The 27,611-nt window shown below is 36.3% G+C and overlaps 1 protein-coding gene across 2 annotated transcripts in view; it reads right to left on the bottom strand.

The window, feature by feature from the left end:
- Window positions 1–27,611, bottom strand: part of OBSL1 (obscurin like cytoskeletal adaptor 1) — a 1,518,259-nt gene that overhangs the window by 937,114 nt on the left and 553,534 nt on the right. For both annotated transcript variants that reach the window (XM_044060562.1, XM_044060561.1), the window contains exons 3-4: window positions 25,045–25,314; window positions 6,168–6,428 (exon numbers count right to left, since the gene is read on the bottom strand). In XM_044060562.1, coding sequence (XP_043916497.1) covers window positions 6,168–6,428; window positions 25,045–25,314 — 531 coding nt within the window. The remainder of the gene's footprint in view (window positions 1–6,167; window positions 6,429–25,044; window positions 25,315–27,611) is intronic.

The raw sequence follows: 27,611 nt of genomic DNA, 5'->3' as shown, positions 1-27,611 counted from the left end.
ATGTCCGAGCTGTTTTCAGTTTTGTAAAATATTCCTTACTAAGTTTTATTCAGATTTGTTCATGTTTAATTGTTGATCCTTCATCAATTCCCAAATATTTATACACTCTTTCTTGTTGACATTCTTTTATTACATTCCTGTCCCAGGCTGATGTTTTCTTAGTGCTGCAGCTTTTCTGCTTTAAAGGATCCTTAATTTAGATTTTGGAGATGATACTCCACTCATCCTTTTGGAGACTGAAGTGACCAATAAATATAATGTTTGTCTTCTTCCCTCATCTCTGCACTTTATTTCTTGCCCTTTCATCCTCTCTGAGTCTGATACTCACGACATTGTATTCAACTAGCTATGTGCCATGTTCTTTCCTGCTGGCTAACTGCTAAGAATTTATCAGTTTTGCCTTTGTCAAGTTATATGATCCCAATAAAGTGTGCCTTACCAAAGCCAGCTTTAAATCATACATAAGCAGCAATGCATAGAATACATTTCAGGGAAGATAGACTCATGAAAATGCTGGTAGCATTTCCATTCTAATAATAGAAACTTGAACTGCTTTCTGTCCAGATAGCAATACCCATTCAGCAGAGGAAAAGATGTTCGTACAGTAAATGTTCCTTCCAGCCCATGTAAGTATCTCAGACTGGCTGAATATTCCTCTCCACTTCTCAACAAAATTAGATTTATTAAGGGGTATCTTTGCCTGAACTACTGAGACCAGTAATTTAAAGGTCTCTGACATTAACTGTGTTATTATCAAACTCTTAATTCAATCATACACATTTAATTGCTACACCAATTAATTATTATTCCAGGTCTCACTGACAACAGGAATTGGAAGAGAGCATCACTGACTGGGCCCGTCACTTCACACCATTGCAGTTCAGAGGCATCTCACCCATGTCTTGTTTTATACTCTAAATGACTATCATGACATTTTTTCCATCTAATTGTGTCCCATATCTGAGCCCAGACATGAGTATATTAGAGCTTGATGGAAGTGAGACAAGTAGCAATTCAGCCAGCCTCCAGTTATCTTCATAACATGACTCTTGCTAGTTAACTTTTACTCGCTTTTCTTTAATTTTGAACACTTATACACTGATTATTCATGAGTAATGGACTTGTCATGTTTTGTTTCCTTTGATCACCATTACTTGCATGTGCACTGTTCATGTGTTGAATTTTTTAGTCACATGGCTTTATAGCATATTTTTAAATTAGATTTATATTACATTACTTTTTTAAATTCCTTACTGTTTAGTAATGTTCATTATTACTAAAAGGTGTATTCCTCTGCATCATTTTTCATAATGGTGTTTACAGTTAAGAATAAATATTCAGCACTGTTTTACAGTATGGCCTGTCCATGAAAGGTTACCTCTGATCCCACAGCTCCCTCTATAAAAAGGCTTTGTCCAGTAAGAACAGCCAGACCAACAAAATATAAATAATTAAATACAAGTATTCCCACGTGTTTGTATGAAAAAAATTGGCTCACCACAAAAGCTGATAATTTTTTCCCATATATTCAGTCCTTGACTTCATCTTTGTTTTAGTCTTTGATTCTTTACAGCTATGCAAATGAAATCTTCATCAGCAATTTTTGCTCTTTATAAATTATACACTTTGAAGAAATTCACTACTCAGTAACCAAAGGAATTGCTTTGAAGCCACCTTATTACTAACAAAGACAGTGATCCTACTCTAATAATAAGACTAGGAGTCAATGACTGTGCATGTGTGCAAACATTTTATATAGGAGTACACGGAGAGTCTTTTATGGAGCTACACACTTTTTAGTATACTATAAGGGATAGTCAGTGTTAAGGACATCTGCCCACTCAGCAGAAGTTGTAATACACAGCGTGGCTTGCAACAGATCAGTCAGTAATGCAACAGGGACTTCCCTTAAGTGTTCTGAATGTCCACATCAAACACACTGGGACGGGATTACTCAGACTACTACAAAAGACAACAAGCTGTTGCTCTGTTAGCAAAGACCCAGTGAAATAATAAATGGATTTTAGTGAGTCATTTGGACCTGGTAAATGTACCTATGAGAAAGGAAATCCATCAATCTACCCACTACTCCTTTTTTCATTTTTGCACATGAAGTTGAGGTGCCACTTCAACATTGCCAGGTCATTTTTCCAAAATTCAAATTTTTAGGTTTTCTGAGGATGAACCCAATTAAAGTTAATGGATCCAAGGAGTGAAATATTTATGTGTTGTAAAATGAACATGAATGCACATAAGACTTCATCCAAAGTTGTAGTGGCGTTGTGGGGTGGTATATAAAGTGGGTCCTATCAAGACCTCAATATAGCCCTATTCCTAAAAATTGTGCACCATGTAGCAGGACTAATGTCATTTGTTATTCATAAAAGTCCAAACTCAGTGAGGTAAAATGTTTTCAGCCTTGTTGCATTGTGCAATCATATTATTCCATGCAAAGAGTACAAATGCAAATGACTCATCCAAAATTGTGCACAATTCACAAATGGCACTTTGGCTGCATTTGTCCCAATGGGTAATCTGAACTGTAAATATAAAGTTGTGATACTACTTGTGACTACACTTTCCCACTTCTACACCAATGATATTCATATGCCAGAGCTGAACAGCACGCCAGCACTAAATAAAAAAAAAATCCTTCTGCATGGTAACAAAAAAGGCAGAAAAGATGTACCAGTAGTGGTGTCCCCACCCTCAGCAGAGAAGTAGCAGTGCTCCAGCCAATGGGAACCCTTGCTGCATTGGATCACTGTATTAGCATTTTATGCTAATGAGCTTTGGTCTGCAGTCATGACAGCAGAGGGAGAAACCTTTGTAAATTGCTCCCTGCCGTGACCATGGAATAAGGAGCAGATCTGATGTGCTGTCGAGTTTTGGGAATATAATGAACTGTTTCTTAAAACTTAAACTCATTATGCTCACTGTTCTTCATCTGGAGCCCTGAGTGTAGCAAAGTGTCTCTCTTAATAAATTCAATAAATAAAATCATGCATATCTCCTAAGCATCAAATTAAAAATTTCATTTTGTAGCAAAGACAATCACGCTATCGAATTTTCAGAAATATCAAAAATCTGTCACAAATACAATTATATAATATGAAAAACTAATCACAATCTTCATGAAAGAATTAAATTCACACTACTACCTAATGTTCACAATGAAAAAATAATTATATCTGATTGTGTTGCAGACGTTACTTTTTATCCAATCTCAGATACAACCATAACCAATAATAACATGTTAAAAACAGAAACAGCTATTCATTTCAGTCAAGACATATGATTAAAGCACTCACATAATTCAAATCCTTGTCTTAGAAGTTGACTATTACCCCAAGATTTATATACTGGTCTTTCATGAAACTGAATCATTCATACCTGGAAAAAGCAATGCCACTGATGTGACCATCCACACATTTTCTCTTTTGTGTAAAACGTGTTAGCTATCTGACTGCTTATTTAATTTATATGAGCCTATAAAGGTACACAAAGCATTTTGTGAGTTTTAAATATTTACACAGGATGATCATTTCTTTGTGGAGTCATGTCACTCAGGATTGTGAAGTCTTTCTACTGTAATTCTGTATATAGACCATGTGGAAAGCAATAAATATGTCAGAAGGATAAAAACATAAAAGTAACAGTAACAAACTTTAACAATATTTAATGGGAGGAAATGAGAGGCACAGACTGAGGCAAAATTATGAAAAAAATTATAACTAGAAAATCCTGGGCCCAGATATATTACTTAACTTCTGGTTTACAATATTAACATCCTTACACAAGATTTACCTGTGAATAAAAATACTTATACTCACTTGCTAAGCAGAGACCAACCTGGATAACAGGAACAATGTATTCCTCCTTGAGAGAAACCTGAAAGCCATTGTATGAATTATAAATGAATAACTAACCTTCTGACAATATATAAATTGTGTATGGGAATCGAAGCAAAGAGACATTTAGAAAAATAAATATTTATGGCAAGAAGCAAAAATAATAATGGAAAGTCATATGGAACAAGCCATCATCTATATTGTAAGCTAAAATAGAGAGTTGTAACAAGGGGAAGAATGTAAGCACGGCACGGATTGGTTAACAAGGGGAAGAATGTAAGTATGGCACGGATTGGTTAGAAAAGCATTTGACAGCTTACAGATGTGTAAGATGCAACCCACATTGGTTATTTACATTGTGGTGACTATGAACCAGTGGCGTTTAACCACTTTGCAGATGAATCATAATAAAGTGAAAATAATTACTCCAGGGATAATATTTCAGAGAGAAATATTCCAGGGTGATTCTTTGACACCACTACTCTTTTGCCTTGCACTTAACCCATTAAGCTGTTTACTTAATAGTCTAGAATACGACTACAGCTAAAGTTTTTGTAGATGATTTAAAATCGTATAGCTCATCAGATGAAGATCTGAAAGCACAACTACAAATGCTTAAAAGTATGCAAGAGTGACATTCGGTACTGATATATGGGCAAAGCAATATTTATTCCAGGAAATCATCAGATCCAACTGCAATAAAAGGAATAAAGCATGAAGAGAATAAATCTAAGGTGAGACAGTTTAGCAGAAGCATTTTAGAAAGGAGTAGGGATTGAAATCAAAACAGAAGTAGAAGAGAATCAGACAAAAGAAAAGTTCATAAAAAACAAAAAAGCAAACAGAAGAATGGAAATAAAATGACCAGAAGGAAGGGAAAAAAACTGTAAATCCCACTAGTACAATCACAGGTATAGACAACTCCTAGAATAACTACATGGTCACCAACACTTGATGCAGGAATGGTTAAGGAGAGAAGTTTGAACTGAAGGATGAAAGGGTAATGATGGTCCCACAGATGGTGGGCTACATACACATTGGCTTACACAGTCTATAAAGTGTGGGAAACACACAAATGCAGGTTCTATATAAAAATACTGCAAACCATTGCACATCTCCTTGCTGGTTGTGATATACCCTTGGCTGAGGGTCTGTATACTGAAAGGCATGATAATATGCAATACCTGTCGTACTGGGGATTGTGCAAACATTCAACATATAAGTAGCTGAAAAGCACTGAAAATGTGAGCTACAAAGCTTTATAGACAATGATGAAATTCGGATCACATAGAATCGCCCAATACTGACAACTAAAAAAATATATAAATGCAGGAAAACCAGATATAGTAGTTGAAGAAAAAAGGAAAAAAAGTAGCATTAATCACTGAAATAGCTACACCCAATGATTACAGCATCTGATGTGCTGATGGAGGCATAGTCATAAAATACCATGATTTGCAAGCAAAAAGTAGAGCAATGTGGAATAAAAATTCCCAGGCATTTCCGACAGCAGTAGGATCAATAGAGCTAATGAAAGAATTTTGAAACGTACCTTAAATATGCTACCCTGCATGAACTTCAGGCAGAGCCAGTTCTGGATACATGGAGGGTACTAATAAGAGTAGTCTTGGCAAAGATCAGAGAATGAAGCAATAAAAATGTAATAAATTCTGACTGAGCCCTGACTCTGGAATGGGGTCCATTCCCGTCATGGTATTAGAAACCCCAAAGCATTTGGAAAAATTAAAAAATAAAATAAACAAAAAATAAAAAGCAAAGCTCTGTATATATAAACTGACACACTGGTATAAGTGATTAAATTGCAGATACTATAACTCTTGGCAGTGTTTTTAATAGAAAAACTAAGGGATTCTTGAACATGCTGTAACAATGTGGTAATGACAAGTGTGCTGTCTGGGAAGTTTGGCACAGCAGTTAGCTACACCACAATATTTTAGTTCAAAATCACTATGATAAAGTGAGTAACGTAGAATACTACACAGGTTCCACATTCATAAACTATAAGGAAATTCAATAGCATTCATGGTGTTGGTCTAACTTCTTGATAAACAGAGTTCCTGAACTGTGGACCTCACACCCAGCGACCAAAGCATTAAAGAATGTAAAGAATCTCAGAAGATTTTTAAAAATGCATTGTGAAAAAAATAAATACCATGATCCAAAGACATTGTTAATATAGTTTTAAATACTGGCAGGCTGTATACTTTCTTATATAACATGTTAAAATAGTACTTAATTATGAAGTAGCATGCACATGGAAAAGCTTAATGATTATGGTATGCAAAGCCTTCTTACATTTCACTCTCAGCTGTGATGATGTGCTCGAATCACTAAACTTGAATGTGATGAGTCCACTGTCCTCAGGGATTACATTGACCATAACTAAGATATGGGTCTTCCCAAAGGACTTCATGATGGCTTTGTGCGTCTCCTCCAGCTCTTCCCCATCTTTATACCAGTGAACTTCATCTGTCTCCTCATCAGTCTCCACACAAAATGCTGCGTTCTCTCCTTCCAGCACATCCAGCTTGCGACAGAGTTTTTTTGTGATTTTACCTAGAAAACCAACAGGTGTATACATGATCTGTGACTAATGTGCCCTTCTGAATAACCAAGTACAGTAATATTTAATGTGATTGATATCTTCCAAATAAGCAAGTGTAGAAATATTGAACTTGTAGGTTATCTTACAAATGCAACTGTAATAAAAAATACATTTTACTTATGACCCCATGCAAAACTTTCAGTAATTCAGTTAATATAACCATTGAAGTCACTTGGCATACCAAATTATTAGGGATGATAGCGGATCATCATTTTTTCCACATCATCATCTTTTACATACAAGAATAAATGGAACATAAAATATTTTTTGGAGAAGCCTATTGACCACCATTCTGGACTTTCACCTATTAATAAATGTGGGCATTGCCATCAATGCCCCTATATTAATACATTCTGCAATGGTTCTTTACTAGGGCAACTTGATGTGGCTGGGCATGGTGGAAAATGTAATTGTTCTTCCCAGAGAGTCATTTATATGGCTATCTGTGCATCGTGCCCCACTTTGTATGTGGATAAAACTAAAAACGGTTTAAATAAGCACGTGTATCAACAACTTTACGGTATTCAACGTAAAGATGGTAAAAGTGCCTTAGTCAGGCATGCCATGGGTTGTACTGGGTTCATGAAGTTTACGTTCTTGGTTTTGGAACAAATAAACATTTCTGCCTTTGTGATCGGTAGAACAAGCTGCTTCACCAGGAAATGTGCTGGCAATTTAGGTTGGATGCTACAAGCTTTCCCAGTTTAAATGAGGATATTTCAATCATTAGTGAGCTTAAAAAGAGCAAGTAGATCATGTTGACATGTCCTAAATTCAGGCATATTGTTGTTATTTCAAGTTTCATTCATTCGTAAAGTAATGTACAAATTTTTTTCAAAGATTTTTGTTAGCATTTTTTAGTGGGGCTAACATTAAGAATAAGTTTTCTTTGTGTGTATGGGATACTTACATAACTCAACTGAGTTTGTGCTCTTTTTAAAAAAAAAAAATAATTTTTTTCTTCACTGATTACATCACCTATTAGTTACTTGTATTTGTTTAAATGAAATTAGTTTGAGCTGCATTCTGAGTTCTGATGATGTCTTGGTAAACAATAAGAAGAAAGTGCTTAACTGTGGATACTTTTATTGTTTATTTATTAAACATTTCTTACATTTGTATTGGTGGCTGACAACTTGGTCTTTTTTGCTATTCAGACTAGAAACTATTAACTCACTTTATATTCTGGCATTAAGGATCTGCATTCCACTTCCTCACCCTCTTTTGCCAGCCTGTTAACATTAAGTTGTAACTACTTAATGCTCACTGATAACCATTTATTTCTGCCTTCACTACAGTTTATATGTGAGAACTGTGAATTCCTAGTTAAATTTGATATTAACTTTTCATCCAAGCTTACACACAGCAACCAAGAAATTTATGATAATTATCCCCATCTTGCTCGGGTATTCCAATCACCTAAAATAAGTTCATTACTGCTGGGGTGCTTTGGAATCTCTGTCCAAGCCTCAGTGGCCACTGATGTGAAAGGCTGAGCCTCTAACTCCTCAACAACACAATGCAACCTCTCTTTCTCATACTACACCTCTGCCATCACTTACCCTAAACCCTACGCAAAGGAGTCATCTTACCAGCCCATCTGAATCCTTAAGACATTATGGCTAGCCAAAGTACAAGGAATTGTGGAATTGTCTTGGTCACAGGTGACTCCATATTGAGACTTTCAGATATTCTGCATGCTTGGCAAAAATAGGGTAATAGTGAACTGCCTGTTGGATGCCAGGATATGGCAGGTATATAGGGTTGTCAGGCCCCTTTACCACAGATGCACCTATGGTATGGTTGTTGATCATGGGTATAAATGAATTGAGCCACGCATTCTTGGATTATATGAAGAGAAAGATTGTTGAACTATCAAGTATATATCCAAGGTTGGTATAAAGTTAGTCTTGAGTGACATATTTTCTGCACTGATGATGATGATGCCTCAGGACAAAACAAAAGATCATTGGCTGCACCAATTGGCTCAGCTACTCGTGTCATTCTAAGAGGATCCAGTATCTGTTAGTCTGTGGGAAAATGGCTGACCTTCCTGCCTACTTTATCTGAAATGGCCTGAACTTGTCATCTCAGGGTTTTTTGCAAACTGTCCAGAACTTTTTCTACCCTTATATAGTACTTTTTAATCGATATCAACCTAGCCAAAACAAATCAAAATAGTACAAGGGTGGTACTACTCAATGCTAATAGGTTGAATAAGAAACAACTACCATTAGAAGCCTTACAAGTCCTACAAGTATATACACCAGTGTCACTAATGAAACATGGTTCCAATGCAGTGATAACACCTAGTCCCACCTGAGTTCAGTGCTCATCACATATTTAGATCCTCTGATGAGGGTGACTCTGTAACCAATGGTTCTGTGCCCATGTATCTCTTGGGCTCTCTTACCTCTACACTTCTACAGGTATGTAATGACCATGAACTGTATCATGTTCTAGTAACTATAAATAAGACCCTTACAACTTCTTGGCCAACTATAGAACACACTGTGTCTCATCCACATCCCATGTGGAGTCCCTCACTATAGACCCAACAGCATTATTCTTGGGGATTTCAATTATCCAGAAATTAACTGGAATATTTACATTACAGCAATGAAATACTCTCATTATGCATTGGCATTGACGAAGTCCAGGAATCTCTGGGCATTCATGTTTGGGCTAGAATAGGTCTTCCACTCTATGGTTGGGTAGTTAAAGTCACCCAGGATCAGGGTAGAGGGTTGAATCTTGATGGTTTTAAGTAAGTCCAGATAGGTGAAGTGGGAGTTATGAGTCATGGTTGGGGGTCTGCAGCTAGCTATGATTTGAATAGGTGTTTTGTCAACAGTTAACTGCACTTGGAGTGTCTCCTGTGCATCATACCATTTGATCACCCTGAAGGTGTGTATGTCTTTGATAAATACTGAAACTTTACCTCCTTTGGCTTTGTAGCCATCTATTTGGGGTCTGAAAGTATGGTAGGATGAGTAACCTGGTAAGGTTGGGGTGCTCTCCATAGCTTTCAACCAGGTTTCAGTGACTGCACAAATGTCAGCATCCTCCAGGGCAGGGAATACTTGCAATGAGTGCAGCTCCATGCTAAGACCCCTAGCGTTTAGCAGCATGGCCTTTAAATTTCATTTATAAGAATTTCTCATGTTGGTAATTTTGTGCTCATGACTTTGCCTAAAAAAGGCACTATGGGGGAGGCAATAGCTTTTGCCAGAAGCCTAAAGCCCAGGGGAGACAGATGAAGGTCATCTCTGGCAAAGCATTGTGGTCTGTCAATCATGTCCTCCCCGACTGTCAGGTACTGGATCCACTTGCAATGACACCAGAAACTAAGCCAATTGTCAAAGCAATCATTTTCTGTTTGTATTGAGGTATCATTCTGGATGATGGTAGGATGCTGCTTAAGGCTAGGGACATACCTGCCTGGGTCACATATTCAGCAAACTCAATCATGTCTCTCTTCATATCTTCAAACACAATCTGAGTTTGTAAATCCATCAGTCCATCCATCCATCCATCCATCCATCCATCCATCCATCCATCCATCCATCCATCCATCCACCCACCCACCCATCCATCCATCCATCCATCCACAACCTATTTTCCCCTTTTTTGCACATAGGGTCAGCATGTCACTTCAACAGTGGCAATCAGTTGACCATAAATATACCCATAGTCTCCCACAAACCCTCTTAGAAATGGGGTAGTGAGTAATGGAAATTGCATATAGTTAGCTTATAAATGGTCTTCCAGGTTAATTATCTAGTTGCAACATATCAGCCTATGAACCAATGACATGAGTTAAGTTTTATGTCTGCCTTCTAACTGCCTATATAGTAATGCTCCCTTTAATTATATACCACTAAATTGAAAGTAAGTTGATATTCATGCATACTAGCATAGAAAAGTATGGGTATGTGAGATATTATACTAAACTATGTAGGTCATGAAAATTCTAATGTCTTCAAGAGATACATGTTTATGACAAGAGCAGAATTTAAACCAAGCAATTGCATTCTGTTTGTTATTTTATGATTAAGATGTGTATTTGTATATAATCTTTACCATTTTCTGTTTTTTTCTCTAAATGTATTAATACAATTTTATTATTATAGGCTTATGCATCAACTTAGCATGCCCCAACTATGAAAAGCAGATGACTTGTACTACTATTTGCCAGTCACAGCTGTTCCAGCCTTTATATTCTACTTCAGATTTTGATAGCTGTTCAGAGTTTTGATGTGTTTTAATCAAACTTTAGAATTACATTTTGTTATAGTTTATAATGGTGTTTAGGACATGAACAAGTTAGTTTTTACTGTTGTACTACTATACTATTTCCATTTGTTTTTCCAACTAAACCTAGAAGATGAAGCAATATGCCTTAGGCTACCTGAGAGGAACTTAGTTTAAAGAAAGAATTTAGGACTTTGTTATTGGGATTCATGTATATCGTTAATATATAAAATGTATGTGTACAGCAGTAACACCCAATCCTATTTTCATGTACTTTACACTCTGAGTGCTGAAAAATAAAATGTCATTAGAACATCATGTCATGAAATATAAAGTGAAGTCAAAACCCTCCCCAAAGGATTTTATCAATTACTTTACAAACCTACCAAAAGTGCATCGCTGAAAGAAATGCACATGTTAGCTGATCAATGGAAAGTAGTTAAAACTGGCTTGGTTTTATGATGTCTGCTGCTATCTACAAGAATAAATAAGGACTACTGTGGATACATAACAAATGCTATAAAGTCATTATCTTTGCTATGGCCATAAATGCATCAACATTTTCAATGTGGTTTGTTATCCTTTTCTTTTTTTAATCAAGGTAGGCTTACAAGCAGACTTTCTGAAGCTTTCAAATATATTCTTGTCAATTTTCTCTTTTTTATACTAATTGACATACTCTCAACAAATAAATATCATGGATTGTACCGAGCACTGGGTGCCCCCTTTCTCCTTATTTGTTTAATGTATATGTAGCACTGTTATTTTTTATCTACTGACTATAGCCTATAACCATACTCCGGAATTGGTGGATTCCCTCTAATATGTATTAATATGTATATATATTTATATATATATATATATATATATATATATATATATATATATATTTATATATATATATATATATATATATATATATATATATAAGATCCATGCAGATGTTCGAAGTTTCACTTCTTCGAACACTTCACTGAGTCCACTTGCTTGAAGTAATGAAACTTCAAACAGTGACTTTGGCAGTCACACTACAGCACAGAATGGGAATAGTCCCTTTTCCCCGCTGTAGTGTGATCTCGGAGTTGGTATATTTAAGTAGGGGGGTGTGGGGGCACAGCCCCCCACATTGAGGTGCAGGGGGCTTGCCTACCTGCAAAAACATGTTTTAGTGTTTTTGTTTTTTTTTTGGGGGGGGTCGGCTAGGGAACTAGACTTCAGCAAAAGTGCACTTTTGTTGAAGTGAACTTTCGCTAAAGTGTGGGTCTCCTGCTCTATTTCGAAGAAGTGTTCTTTTGCAGAGCAGTAGACCCATATATATATATCTATATATCTATATATCTATATATATATATATATATATATATATATATGTGTGTGCGTGCATGCGTGCGTGCCTGCGTGCATGCATGTGTGTGTGTATATATATATATATATATATATATATATATATATATATATATATATATATATATATATATATATACACACATATAGATATAGATATATTTTTATTTTATATATATATATATATATATATATATATATATATATATATATATATTTTTTTTTTTTTTTTTTTTTTCCTAAGTATATTATTAACTGTAGCAGCATTTTAAAGCTAGATTTTGTGTAGCATTGCATTTGTACTGCTGTGCTAGAGTGAATGCATATGTGATAGTCTTAACAGTTTGTATTTATATTTCTCTTTCTGTCCTCTCTAAAATATCTCCATCTATCTTTTGTGTACTAAACACCATATTTGGTAACAATTTTTATTATTTTTTTCTCTCCTCAGCTATCAGCCAAGTTTGTCTTTTTTCTCGCCATACTGACAGAGTACTGCATTAAACGGTCCCAACAAAAATCGCTCATCACACAGTTCTGTTCTCTTATCTTGCAGTGCCTCTTTATCTGCAAAGTATGTTGGCTTAGTTTTTACATTTTACAATATACTTATTTAAGGCATTATCTACTGTACTCTCTAACAAGTTGGTATGCTGTAAAGTAGCTTGGCAGCAAGGAACCCACCCCTATTTCTTAATAAACTGCCTGTTAGTTTCAACAAACTTATTTATATTAAATGCTGGACTCTTTATCCTGTTTTAAGGTATTTCTTACTCAGCCTACTCTAAGATATTTATTACCTGATAGTACTACACAACAAAACCTCTTTTTCTTAATATTAACAGTACATAGCCTTATTCTGTTAGAGTTTACTGATTGTTTCTGGACTGTGCTTGACTCTGGGCTTGGCTCCCCTGCTCCTTTCACCCTCACTTCACTCGGGCCCACTTCGCTCTCTCCCCACCCCCATTTCCACCCACCCCCATATCATTTCCTTTATAGCCAACTACTTTGCACCTCCCACAACAGACACCCACCCCTTCCAATATTTCACTCCATAATAGTCTATACCTTAACTCTCTTGCTGCTACAACAAAAAATTCTAACGTCACCCCCCCACTGGTGAATGGAGCAGGAGAGCCAAGCCCAGAGTCAAGCACAGTCCAGAAACAATCAGTAAACTCTAACAGAATAAGGCTATGTACTGTTAATAGTAAGAAAAAGAGGTTTTGTTGTGTAGTACTATCAGGTAAGAAATCTGATGAAGTTATCCTGTCTGATGAAAACATATGTGAAGTGTTGTTAGCGTTAAATAAACTTGGTGTTTCTCAGACATTGTTTTCCTCCTGCTTCCTCGACCTTTTGAGATTTTTTGTTTGGGTCGCTGTTTCAAAGGTTGGATCTCCTTTGTTTGTTGCAGTGCATGTGTAACATATGCCAGCATGGTTTGCTGGAGTTTTTTAAATAATTTTCTGTCATTTGACTATCACATTGATGTACAGATACTTATGTTAAAAATGTATCAGCAGTGTTTATTTTAACTGACTACATGTTTATGTTTAAACAAAAAAATTTATAATTTTCAAATACTACAACAGATCTTAGAAAAAAGCTCTGAGTGTGAACTGTGCCAGAGTCATGTGATGAAACATGATGTCATTCTATAGCCAGCAATGAGGAATGGAACTTACAGATCAGCTTGTTTTGTTTTGTTTTGCCTTTGGAACCTGATATAAAAATCTATGACAGTTATCACAGTCAGTTCCGCTGAGTTCAGTTTAGGGGGGAAGATCATGACCTTGCCTTGTGGAAGTAAGCAATTCAGCATCTAATATTGCCTTGCTGTATTAATTAAGTTAGATAGGGAGCAGTTCTTTATTAAATAGACAGGAATTACAGTGAGATTAGCTAAGTACTGTTTTTTTTTTTTTGCACCTGCTTGAATCTGTCCAACTGTGTTATTTGTATTTCTCCTGTGACTGAAACTCTGATGTTTATTGCACTTAAATATTTAATGTTCCCATGTTTTCTATTTTACTATTTATTATTAAATATTTTTATACCTTTTATTGTGGCTGGTCTTTTAGAGATTACTTTTAACATCTTGAGAGTACTTGAGCATATTCTAGAGATACCGTATCCACTCCAAAAAGCCTTGCTGTTTGGGTTACACTCTACCATTTATGTAGTGTTGGTTTTACTCAACATAATTGTATAGCCTTGTAAGAGCCTGACAGTGACTGGCTGGTGGCATCATCATTACCTTATTGCCTGGGTATAAGGGGGCACAGCTGGTAAATCTGTGCCAGCCTTTCCCAGGACTGCATGTGTGTGTGTGTGTGTGTGTGTGTGTGTGTGTGTGTGTGTGTGTGTGTGTGTGTGTGTGTGTGTGTGTGTGTGTGTGTGTGTGTGTGTGTGTGTGTGTGTGTGTGTGTGTGTGTGTGTGTGTGTGCTTGAAAATCAAATACCCAGCTGTGGGTGTGTCAGTTACTTGCAACTGCTCTTGGGAGAAATTGTGCTTGATGCATTGAGCTGCATTTGAAATTACTGTATAAATCCATTCCTGTTCTTAGTGACAGTCTCTCACTGGTGTCAGTGGTGAAGATTAAGGCTTTTTGATTACTGGCCTGGGTAAAGAGGGCATGTCACAGGAAACATCAGTGGTAGGGTAATGTAAGAATTATAAAGGTTTGCCACAAGTTTAAAGCAACTGTGTTAAGGATTCCAACTCACAGTAAGCCTTTTCTAAATTCCAGGGAACTACTACTCCTGAAACATTAAATTTCTAAGGCTTATGTTTTAATCTTAGAGTAAATTTGGGAGCACATTTTTGCCTGCTAAAATTTTGGGCAAGTTTGTATCATTTGCAAATGCAGTCCTGTGGAATTGTATTCCATTAACTAAGTTGTAATGTATGATTTACATCACTGTTTGTCTCCCTCACTCCAAAAAGCAACATATTTCCACACACTTTCTCAAATGGGTAATTTTTGTGGGAAAGAGAAAGCAAATATTTAGCATTTCTTTTGGTTCTGCCCATATGGTCAGAGAATTTGGAAATTCATAAATGGAAAGTTGAAGCAGCTCAGCATTATCCAGTATAATTTATCTTTGCAACAGGTAATTCCAGGATAATTAAATTTCAGTTTAATAATGAGGTACCCATCTGTTGGTTTGTCTATTTTGCTTTTGCCAAAGTCTTTATTAGGACTTGCTGGAGTATTGTGAAGGCAATAATAATTGATAACTTTTCTTCCAGCATTAATAGGTATTTTGGGGCACTTACATTTCAAATACATTTAAGAAACATTTTTTCTGAGTATCATATACCTTAGAAATTATTTCATAGTGTTAATATTTAATAACTGTATTTCTGAACTTGCCCATTCAACGTTCCAGTGGTTAATCTGCAATGTCTTCATTAACTATTTTATATGTATGGCTGAATGATCTTTCACAAAACTAGTAAACGAGAAATGTGTACTCATTGTTTTGGATTAGGTACTCTATATTCTATGGTCTGTATATGGTCTGTGTCTTCTGTATACATTATGAAACTATACTTTATGAAATGTATTGCTTTTATATAATTTGTGATGTGTTTTTCTGTATGAGATCATGAGCTCATAGGCTCATAAGAGGTTACTAGGCTATTGGCCCTAGGGCCTTTATAAGCCTAGCCATTTTATACCCTTGTTCCCTTATTGACCTAGTTGTATGGTCTATATTTGCACACTGAGTATATGATCAGCACAGACTGTCCTTATCCAAGAGGGATATGGGTGACACTGCTGGGGTAAACATTGAGTATTGTCTTATACTTCATGTATTGATGTTGAAAGTTAATGAAAATAGTTTTGAAATAAGTATGAAGTATAAATCTTCATTCCGTTTAATACACACATCTGAGTGTCACATTTGCCAATAACTTAGGACCAAATATTTGGAATAATCTCCATAAGATCTCTCCTCATGTACAACAGCATCATCGTGCTGAAACTCCATTCAAAAAATGTATTTCACCATTACATTCAGAGATCACAGTTGCAGGACATTATAGCTCCACTTATTAAAGTTATTTTCAACTGAACTGGCAAACCTATTTTGATCTGTGAGAGGAGTATACCTCCCAACAGGTTTGTGTTATAGCACTAGCAAGGAAGATAACTTCTGGTATGCCCATTTAAGGCCTGAGAAGATGCTTTGGAGGAATACATTCCATCTAGCAGGACCAGCTATCTGTACTGCTGCTAACTATTCAGTTTTCTTAGGCAAGCAAGTGCGCTTACCTAGGGTATGAAACCAGTGAAAATGCTTATGAATAAAAGTTGGGCTGAATACAAGGTGCTCAGGATATAGCAGGGAAATGTCATTATCCCTGTTTCTCAAAATAAACTACAGAGAACTGCACACAAATTCATCTGTTAGTTTTTTTTCCCAAGGTCCAAAACAAAGTTCTTCCTCTTAAGCTAAGCAGACCACTGCAGCCATTCAATATTTTGCTGGTACATGTCCTCATTAACCCAAGGAAATGGACAAAGCATTTGTCAAGTAAATTGCTCAGTATATATCCAGATTTGTGAAGTTTCTTGAATATCAGCCAACTCAAACACAAAAGTGATATATGCAAAATTTCCAGAATGATCTAATACTGGATTCCTATGCTATGTACAAACAAAATGTGGAAACACACTGGAGGTTGACAACTTATTCAAAGGTCAAATGACTACACTTTAATGTCATTCAAACTCCTTAAATTACTAAAACAAAAATAGTGCAGACAGACTTTGACTGCCTTTGGCTGTATCTCACAGACAGTAAACATTTAACTCCAGCAGGTCTACGTTAGCACTGCTTAACAAGGCATTTTCGTAAGAATCTCAACAAAATGCTGAAAAATATAAACATACTATTTGCTCACCAAGAAGATAAATAGGTAATTTTATACCTGTGACGTCCCTCCTTCTCTGGGCCAGTAATCAAAGAGCCTCAATCCTCACCACTGACACAGGTGAGGAACATTCACTTGGAACAAAAATAGATACAGTATTTCCAGCTGCAGCACACAGAGAACACACGTAGTCTTGGGGCTGGGTTTTTCTCTCTCTCCAGGCTCCAAATAAGACTCCCCACTGACACAGATGTAGAGTTGAGTCCTCGGCTGAGTGTTTCAAGCCAAGTCCTCCACCACTTTCTCTGTGAAATCAGTGCTCTGTGTCCCTGCTTCAAGTAGCTGACACACACACGCTTTGAGATTTGATTTTCACACACACCTGGGAAAAGCTGGCACAAGTTTACCAGCTAAGTTTAAAGCAACCGTGGTAAAGATTCCAACTCACTCCAGACTATAAAATAGATACTGCCACCAGAACACTCCAAAGCCAGCTAGTCTAAGGCTCTTACAAGGGTACCCAATTATACTGAGTAAAATTAATACTAATACAAATGTTAGTGTTTGACCAATGCAGCAAGGCTTTCAGAAGTGACCACAGTGTCACCAAATAAATATAAGTACTCTCAAAGATCAAAATGTTCTTTAAAAGACCAGTCACAATGAAAGGTTTAAATATATTTAATCATAAATAATAAAAAGAACATGAAAATACTGAATATCTATGTACAATAAACTCCAGAGTTTCATTCACAGGAAATATTAAAAAATAACATACATGGAAAGATTTGCACAGATACAGAAAAACAATACTTAATTATTCTCACTATATTTTCCTAACTGATCTCTAATTCACTTACTACAGCAAGGCAAGATGAAGTGGTGAGTGGTCCTTTTTTGTCAGGTTTTGAAAACAGACTTCTCCGAGACTTCTTTCTCATCTAGTATTAAAACATCATTTCAGTGCTAGATTACAGAATTACATCATATAATCTGGTCACATGACTTCTGGCGCCTACACTACCCCCTTTACTAAAATGTGAACCAGAATCTAGCACATATGTGTCATAATACACACACATAGAGAGTTGCTAAGATGTGTTACAGCATCTGGAAGGTATAAAACAATTTCAAAAACTTCCAACCTTCCAGGGTAGCAATTAGTTCACCCCTAAAGACAATACAGTAGGAATGCTAGTCCTGGTTTTCACAGACATTTTGTCTCTGGCTGCAATCAGAACTGTTAGATATAATCTTTATGGCCTAAACTATGTAATTTAATTTCAAACTATTTTTAAAGCTAGTTGGACTGAGATTAACCTCTTCTCTTCCAGTATCCTCTGTTACAATATATTCATTTCAACAGTTACAATACAGTCTGACATATAAGTGTATTTATTTTCTGTCTGGCAGGACCCACTGTTGTTACATTTTTAACGTAAACAGCTTTACAAATATATTCAACACAAGCATCTGTACAAATCAGTTTGATATACAAATGACATATAATTCTTTGCAAACCTCCAGCTTAGTATGTTGATATATGTTATACAACCACTGCTTTATGTCTCCTGGCATAGCTGGAAATACCTGACATCATCACAATACCTAAGAGTTAAAATTAAGGATGCAGCTATGCTAACATCAAAATTGAGCAATCATTTAGCTCTGAGTGGAAGAATATGTTTGCAAGACAAGTTAGGAACATTTATTTACCCTAACAGTATGGGGCAGATAGCTACCAAAATTAAATATTGTACAAGTAGGGTAGAATGAATTGGTACATCATCAGATAGTAAGCACATAATCTGATTTACCTGTTGTCTGTTAACTACTGAGGATGCGTTGGTAGTATAACTGGAGATATATACGCTGATGTTTGTAATCCATCTGATCTTGTGGTTTGGTTGTCTCAAAGCAGATTTAAATAAACCTTACCTTCACAGTTAACAAGACCTTTGGTGCATTCTTATAATGTACAGTCTAAAAGGTTGTTGTCAGACTAAATAAGAGACAAAGGAGCTCTGGTATGTGTTTCACAAAGTTTTGACATCATTAAAGGTATTGCAACTGATAATCTAGGTTGTGCTTGATGTCCTAAGGTTTTTGTTATGCTAATGAATCGTAATAGCTCCCCTACTTTAAGACGTTCCTTCATTCTTTTCTGTTCCCCACTTTTAAAACTCCTCTTTTTTGTTTTCTTTTCTTCACTGCTTCAAAAATAATAGTAATAATAAGTTTTGGGGAAGTGAGATGAAGGTGAGATATATTGTCAAGCTTGCTTTGATTACAAGTTGAAGCATTTTCTCATTCATTTCCCTGGCACCTCATAATACCATCTATTTTTACAACTTACTAGTCTGTATTTCTAAGGACTATGTGAGTGGACAAAATGCTATTTAAATACTGCTGGCATGCAAAAATTGTATATAGGCTTAAATGAGGGTTACATTGTCAGGTAACAAGACTTGTGGTGCATTTTTACAATATTCAGTCTAACGGGTGGGTGAAAGACAAACAGATTAGACCTCCTGTAATATGGATCCAAGCTTGTTAGATATCAACTTAATCTCAGCTACAACTCTGCTACATTGTTCCAGTAATGTTAATATCAGTAGCAATAAAGGGTATTGGATTACTGTAAAGAGGTTAATGTTAGTTAACTTCTTAAAGCATATCAGCTTATTGGTTTACTCAATAAATAAGTTCTCAAAAGAGTGGCAAGATCTTTTAAGTGTTTGCTTAAAGGTGTGGGTGCCTATGCATCTTATGCTCCCATGATCTCCTGCATAGAATTGTTGGCATGCTCCTGCTTCACTAACGTTTATTTTTTTTCTTGCATGTTTGCTGCCTGGCTGCTAGGCTGCAATTACACCCAGAGTCCCTCATCACATTGTTTACATGGGACTGCAGTAGCAAGGAGAGAAGAAGAAGGAATATCTATATAGAGCTCCATCCTAGCTGTTGAAGTATATTTTACTGCTGTGCCTATCTTTTATCTCTTCCCACATATTGCTCTTTAATGGAGTGACATCAGTACATCTGAAAGATGGGTGGAACCTGCCATGTACAGTTGGAACCCATAAGGGGTTTTCTCAGATTGTTGGCCAAGGGCTGTGTTCTCATTGCTGCCATATCACAGACCCTAAGGTCTCAAATGGGAGACTTGCCAAGTCAACAAAACCCCATGTATACCCAGCACTGGGAAAAAAACGGATTCAAACCCATGTTATCCTTCTTGCATCAGTGTCACTAACTGAACTCATGCATTCTGTGCTGCAGACTGGAATGTCCCACTTTTCCAGTGAATCGTTTCTTTCTTTCTTTTCTTTTTATAGTTTTATTATTTCATTAATGTATTTTCCATTTGCCCAAGCTTGAGCAACAGATGATGTGATCTATATATTGCATGATGTCAGTAATATTTGTAGTCAGAAATCTAAATGTACAGTATTACCCCAGTGGCACGAGTTGCTGTCTCTCTGCTTTTACTTTATAATAAAAATCTTTGCATAATTACATTGTTCAGACAGAAAGCATTTTCACATTTACTGAAGCCTAATTATACTAGCACGTAGTGAAATTGTTCTGTATTGTGCAAAATAGTTAATGTCCCAAAATGCTACAGAAAGGAATCATCCTGATACAACAAAATGTAACATCAGTCTCAAGACAATGAGGTCTGTTATGTGACTGCATAACCAGGACATGGCAGTTAGTGTGATACTAAAGAGCCTGTCAGCCGTTATCTTTTTCATAAATGTCAGTTACACAACATTAGCAGTACTACCAGAGAAGTGAAGCCTTGCACAGTTATATTTAAACTGTTTCAAGATGGTGGCAGCTGGTTTATGAGGACAAATGTGATCAGTTCGATATGCTATTTCTGTGTATGGATTTTAAGCAGTTATTGTTCAACCTGTTTTATGGTCTGTTATTTTGAGGTTCCTTTGACACCCTTGAGTTTGGCCTGGACTTGCAGCACTTGCTAGCGTATTCATTCCTCTTGATTTTTTTCTAACATACCTCCAGCCTGTAACACTGAAGTAATATTTCTGAGTTGAGCATTTCTTCAATGGACATGCTGTGTGGGTGACGTGGATATGCTTAGCTCTACGATTCTCCTGTCTTTCATTATGGCATCTTGGAGACATTAATGTTTTAATAACCTCACTGCTGTTACCTCCTGTTTTGCGGCTGTTGCTTTTCCTACTTACTGCTTGATCTTTGTTTCTTGGATTCTACCTTTAATTTTGTTTCATTTACAAGCAGGGCAGCTTCTGGAATTTGTGGAGTCCATCTCCATAGTTTATTATATCTGCAACATTGTTTGTACCATTTGGTCAGCTGCAGTGGCTTTGAACATCATCTGAATTATTTTCACTTATGTACATGATCTTTCAGAACTTTTTGCGTTCATTTCTTATTTTGCATCTGGCTGTCTGGGTACGTATTAATACTTATGTGAACTGCCTTTCTCCATAAATGTGGTATAATGAAGTGCTTTTGGGCTTGTGTGTGGCCTTGACACAGCTGTCTGGGAACATTACTGGAATATTATTTTTATTATGTCAGTAGGTTGTTTATAATTTGTGTTAATTTGGTTATTAAACTCTGCTGACTTCCTTTTTTATTCTCTTTATAATTTAGACGGTTCTTAGTACTTTTACTGGTTTGTCTTTTAGAAAAGTGAAAACCACTTGGACAGTTGAATATTGTATATATTTCATGCAGAAAAATATTTTCAAACTTATTCTTCCTTATAAAATATTTGTGCACATAAGGCAACAGCATGTATAAATGCGTGATTTGAAGTAATGCTTACTGCATGTTAGAGGAGGGGATGGAAATGTGGAGTGGAGGAGTGAGGGACAGATGCTGAAAGTCAATGTTGTGACAGCACAGAGCAGGTGGAAAGAGGTTAAAAAACACGGAATCCGTGCTTTGAGGCCATGATAGCAAGGGGGAAAGAGTTAGGAAGCATGCATATCTCAGATGATCTTCCAGGGTCAAGACAGCAACATGGGAGTTGTGACTGCACTGCCTTTTTCTTTGTCAGCATTCTGAGGCCAACAGAGGGAGGTTGTAGTGGATGTCCTTGTTCCTTTCAAAACAAAGTGCCTACCAACTTCCCTGCACAACATGGCTAGTTTACGTAGCTGAGATGTATAAAGAGGACTGTGTAATGCTGTGACACAAAGATAAACTGCTTATTCAGTTAGTGCTATGTGATACGGTGCACAGATGACTCAGTCATTGTAGTATTAACTTATAGTTAACCTATGATTTACAAATCAAAACTAGTTTAAACACATGCTTAATCATACTCATCCAGATCATGTTTAGTTTATTCAGTTTATTTGAATTCAAAATATAATTTTTTGATGCAATATCATGACTAAAGTAAGTTCTATAACTTTCATATCTTAGAAGCAGTGAAAAAAATGTTTTATAAAGAATAAAGGTATCCCAGATTTAAAATTTTACTTAAGGCTTTCTTGGCAGATGCTTGAATGTTTCTGAAGTAGCAGGATTTTAGTGCAATCAGCTTTTATAAGAACTAATTTAACATCAGTTAATATGTCTGTTACACAGCAGTTTAATGTAGTTTACAAAAATACTTTAAAGAATTTCGATGAGGGTAGAAAATTTGATTGCATATGCTAAATTTTTGCCTAAAGTTTCAGATAAGCTGTTTGAATGAAACTCTTAATGTCTGATATCTGCATGATTTTATGTAATGTTTAGTTTTTCTATGCACTGAATATGTGTAGTTTAATATTTATGTTGCAACAACGTTGAGCATGTAGAAAGCTTTTGTTTAAAATTATTCAAAAATTATGATTTTTCTATCAAACACTGCCTCTAAAAATAGGTCTACAATTAATAACATTTTTGACATCCCTGGTATTTATATAAAATGACACAGAAAAGCAAATTGCCCTGTGCCAATGTGCCAAGCTGCACTTTTGTGCAATTTAGTCATTCGTGGTTGTATGCATTCCTGCAATAGAAAACATTTCATTATTTGGGTATCTGAATGACACTGAATCACTCCACTGAACATCTGTAATAAGAGTGCAGTAGAGTGTCCTACTTGATAAGAAGACCACCACAGGCAGTGATGCTCCTCCCCACGCTCACCCACATACAAAATATATTCACTTATTCACTGGCACTAACGGACCCACTCATACCCTGCCCCAGTACTCTCTCTCTCACACACACACACACACACACACACACACACACACACACACACACACACACACACACACTGATATACACATGCATGCACTCCCATTTCCACACTTTGTGGCTTATCTATATTGACAATCTTTGCAGGCTGAAACAGATGTGCACCATGTTTAGTATGGACATTTATGAATCCCATATTACTCTGGTGTCCCAACAGGTCAATGAGTCAGAAAACTCATTTCCAAATACCCTAACCATCCCATGAATGACTGCATTTGCATACAGTCATGCAGTTGCTCTAACAGGTAGCAAGGGGGAAGAGACTAGTAAATTGGGACTGTCTTGTGAAGTATGCAAGACCGCGTTTGTCTTCTTTGCAAGCCAGCTATGTACACTGACACACAATTCATTATTTCAAGTTACAACTGAATAATTAAAAGTTTCACCACAAATTAAGCTTCTGCTCCACTGGAGATCTTAGGAGTAAACGTTTCATTTCCCAGACCTCTGAATTTAATTATTTCTACTCTGTTAGTCAAAGAAAGAACAAAATGCATTTTAATCTGCTGTCTCTCACATGCTTAACGTGACCCATACTGAATCTGATAACACTGACATAACAACACAGACAATCACAACTTTGGAGAAACAGTATTCTAAACTATCAGACTTGCTCCCCTGCCCCTTTGTGACCCATGTTAGTCCTTGTTCCTCAGTCCAGAGTGGTAAAGAGATTTGGGATTCAGTGTGTTACGCTGTTTTGCATTTCCAGCCTTGTAAATGTCGATATTATGTTGGCATTTCCAGTTTCAGTATGGGTAACTTCAAGCATCTGAGACAGTCCTTTACTTTAAATCTGATGTGGCACAACCTGGAAGTAAGAATATTTAAGATCTGGGATGGTGCTGGTGCATGCCCCATACAAAAATATATTTTTGGAGTTTGTTCACTTTCATAGTTTTTGCTATGCTTGGAAAATGAACATGAGTTCATCTGTTTATAATTAGATTTTCTTCATTTTGAGGTTGTTTTCATAAAAAAATGAACTTCATTTTTATAAAATGTGTGTATATAGAATTTGTGTCTCCAACTGTTTTGATTCTTCCACATATAAAGGAACCCTAACTTGAGATTTGTGATATGGCATTCTTCATAAATCCTAGAGATAGCCAATTTGGTCTGTCTTTGGCACTTAGGTAAAGTATCAGTAAATCAATGATACGTCTAACAGCTATGGATCAGAACTGTAGCTTAGATGAGGACAGGCATTATTTGGGAGTCTCACGTACACATATTCATCAAGTACAGCATATTCCCCAGTTGGAACTTTCTAGTAAACAGAGGCAAAAATAGAGAAATATTTAGGCTTGATTTCATTCTAATTTTATGAATAGAGTTTTATAGAATTGCTAAATCTGTATAAAATATTATATTATGAAACAGGAATCTAATATTATTTGGATATTGCTGTCTTAAATTTCATTTAAGAAATAGAATTTAATTCAGAAATTAAATTGTTATTCACATACCTTTGAAACCTGATCATTGTGTAAGCAATCATAATTCATTCTCCAACAGCATGCCACTGGAGCAATTAACACTTCAGTCAAGTGCTTTTATTTTGTTTCTGAGTCCTAGATATTAAATTTGAAAGAGAATGCAGATCCTACAGAAAATTAATAATTTGGCCATTCGTCAGGAGGTTAGATAAGTCTACAATTATTTCTTAAGCCTTTGCTGGGCTCTATAATAATTCCAAGGAAGTCATGTAGAAAACTTCTAGCGTTCCTAATGAACTGGAAACATTACGAATGGATTAATGCCATATCTCTACTTTCTTTAGTGAGAGGACAAGACTGAGCTGTTTACTCTGGACTTACCTTTGACAGAGACCTCTGCGATGCTCCTTCCTCCATCTGCCATTTCACAGAGATAGATACCATCATCGTCGGTGGTGACATCACAGATGGTAAGTCGCCGAAGCACTCCCTGTTCCTCCATGATGTACTTTGTACTTGGAAGCAGTTTCTTATCTTCTAGGTACCAAATTGCTGGTATTGAATCTGAAGGAACCTCACACTCCAGCACGGCCTTCTCCTTCTCACTGACCTCCACATCACGCAGGGGGGACTGAAACTTCAGCAGGGGCTCTAGAATGGAAAGGAGACATGGTGCATTAAAGTCAGTGAAACAGTGACAACACACTTACCAGAGATTGTCAGGAACTTTTACTTGTAAAAATAATCAGACACATAGATAATTTGAGTTTCTGATGTGACATCAAATGACAGTTTAGAAATTCTTCAGTGAAGCAAATGCAAAAAGTTTGTAGTAGAATTTGGAGCTTACTTTATTCATATAGGGAAAAGCCTCCCATAGTGTCCATATAGGGATATCTTCTTATGCATGGAATTTAATGTCATCATCTTCAAGGCTGCTAAATCTCAAGGAATTGGAAAGATCCTCTGCAGTGAATCTATGAAGTAGAGCACTTTTTTGCAGTACAAAGACTCTCACAAAACGTTTTTTGCAAAGGAAGATTGCTACCCATGATTTTTTTTTCAAATTTATAGACAGTGTGCCCCAATTCAAGAAAATTCATTCAGATATTGTTTTATCACCCATAACATTTCTAAATATTAATGTTTACTCTGAGAAAAGATGAGAGTTTTGAGTTTTTTTACCAATTTTTTGCAGAATTTTTGTTTATTAGTATTTATTTTGCAGGGTAGGGCAGCAATTTCCACAAACGTTTTTTTAAACTCAGCGTGGGAGCTCTCTCTGGGTAAGTGACTTGACAATGGAAGCTGACAGAATCAAACCTTGCACCACTTGACCTAAGGAAATGATTTAATTAAATCACAGAAGGTTGCTCATTATTTTGTCCTGTGTCTATAGGAAAATTAGGCCCTCTCTAGAAGAAAAAAAAGTGTTCATTGACTCACAGTACATATTGGAAATGAAGTCAAGTGCAGTAACAGAGAAGTCAAGTGCAGTAACAGCTACTTGCAGAGGAAATGGATACAGATGTTGTTCTCAGATCTTCTTTTAACTATTAAAAATTGCTCAGATTCAAAACGCATAAAAAACAAGGTAATCAGCAGAAGAGGTAGAGGTAATTATTAAGCTCAAATGCATTAGTGAGGACCAGGTCTTTTATTTAATGTCAGAGGAGTTTGATAAAAAAAAAAAACTTTATGTCTATTATGTGCCATGATGTGAGGCCAGCAAACAGGACAGACATTGTAGAGGGGATTATAGGAGTCTGGCAGTTTAGCTCACAGTGTTAATTCTGCTGAGGTGTGAAATATCTCCCTGATAGGCTAGAAGGCAATAAAATGATTGCCTGGGCAAGTGGAAGAAAGAAACTTTAAATGCCTAAGAAAATCATTAAACTTGAACAGTTCAGTGATTTTCTTACATATGTATGCCACTTGATTGTGTTAGTGAATCCTGCATGTTCAGTAGTTTCACTATGTTATGCTGTCCTGGCTGTGCCACAGTGCTGGAGGTGGGGCGCCTTCCAAGCTACGTGCACAAGTGCTGCAGTTAGAATGCATGGAGGAGGGGAGGAGTTGTAGGTGCAAATGAGATAAGGCTATCAGCTGCTGGTTAACTTAATTTCATAGGTACAAAGAGGCGAGCAACCAAAAGCAATTCTTTTAAGTTAAAGCCAGTTCTTTATTAGCATGAACGCTTCAAACACTCTGTGTTATAATCACTTGGTTTTATAAAACATACAGATAGACCAGTACGCTATTTTACACACAAAGGTTATTTAAAAGGTTTTAAATGGTGTTATATTATATATTGTTATGTATTAAATAAGATTGGGTAGTTTTAATTGAATGTTTGCAATGACTTGTTAGTTGAGTCAACACGGTGTATATATAAACTTGGTAACAGGAGACTTGTATCTGATGAAGTCTGTTAAAGTAGGATGAAAACACAGAGAGTTTGAAGCGTTCATGCTAATAAAGAACTATTTTTAACTTAAGAGAGTCATTTTTGGTTGCTCGCCTTATTGTGCCAGGATTATTTATTGCACAACTGTCTCTTCTACTTTGTTTTCTGTTAATTTCATACGTTCATAGCAGATTACTAAGTTAACGGCTTAAGGGCCCTTAAATCCTAGCCAGTATAACCCAATTTTATCCAATATATGGCCCCTAGGGGCAAGATGATGACAGATTTGTCCATATTTCTTCATATTGTTCATATTTAAAGGACTGATTTTTTCAGTTTCCATGTCACAGTGGTGTTATGATCAAGTCCCTTAACAAGGCAGTGTTCATGTGCTGCCCTTGCTAAGCTTGAACATTCCAATTTTGAGCACACAAATCATCACATTTTCAAGATCAAGTGTTAAAAGGTTTGCATATATAACACCTGCAGAGACATGTTCTTCCTTGAAGAAGTTTCACTGTAAAGAATGTGAATATTTATG

This window comes from Protopterus annectens, chromosome 2.part0 (assembly GCF_019279795.1).
Source record: "Protopterus annectens isolate FY-2018-M chromosome 2.part0, PAN1.0, whole genome shotgun sequence".
Lineage (NCBI taxonomy): Eukaryota > Metazoa > Chordata > Ceratodontiformes > Protopteridae > Protopterus > Protopterus annectens.
This window is presented reverse-complemented; position numbering and strand designations above follow the sequence as displayed.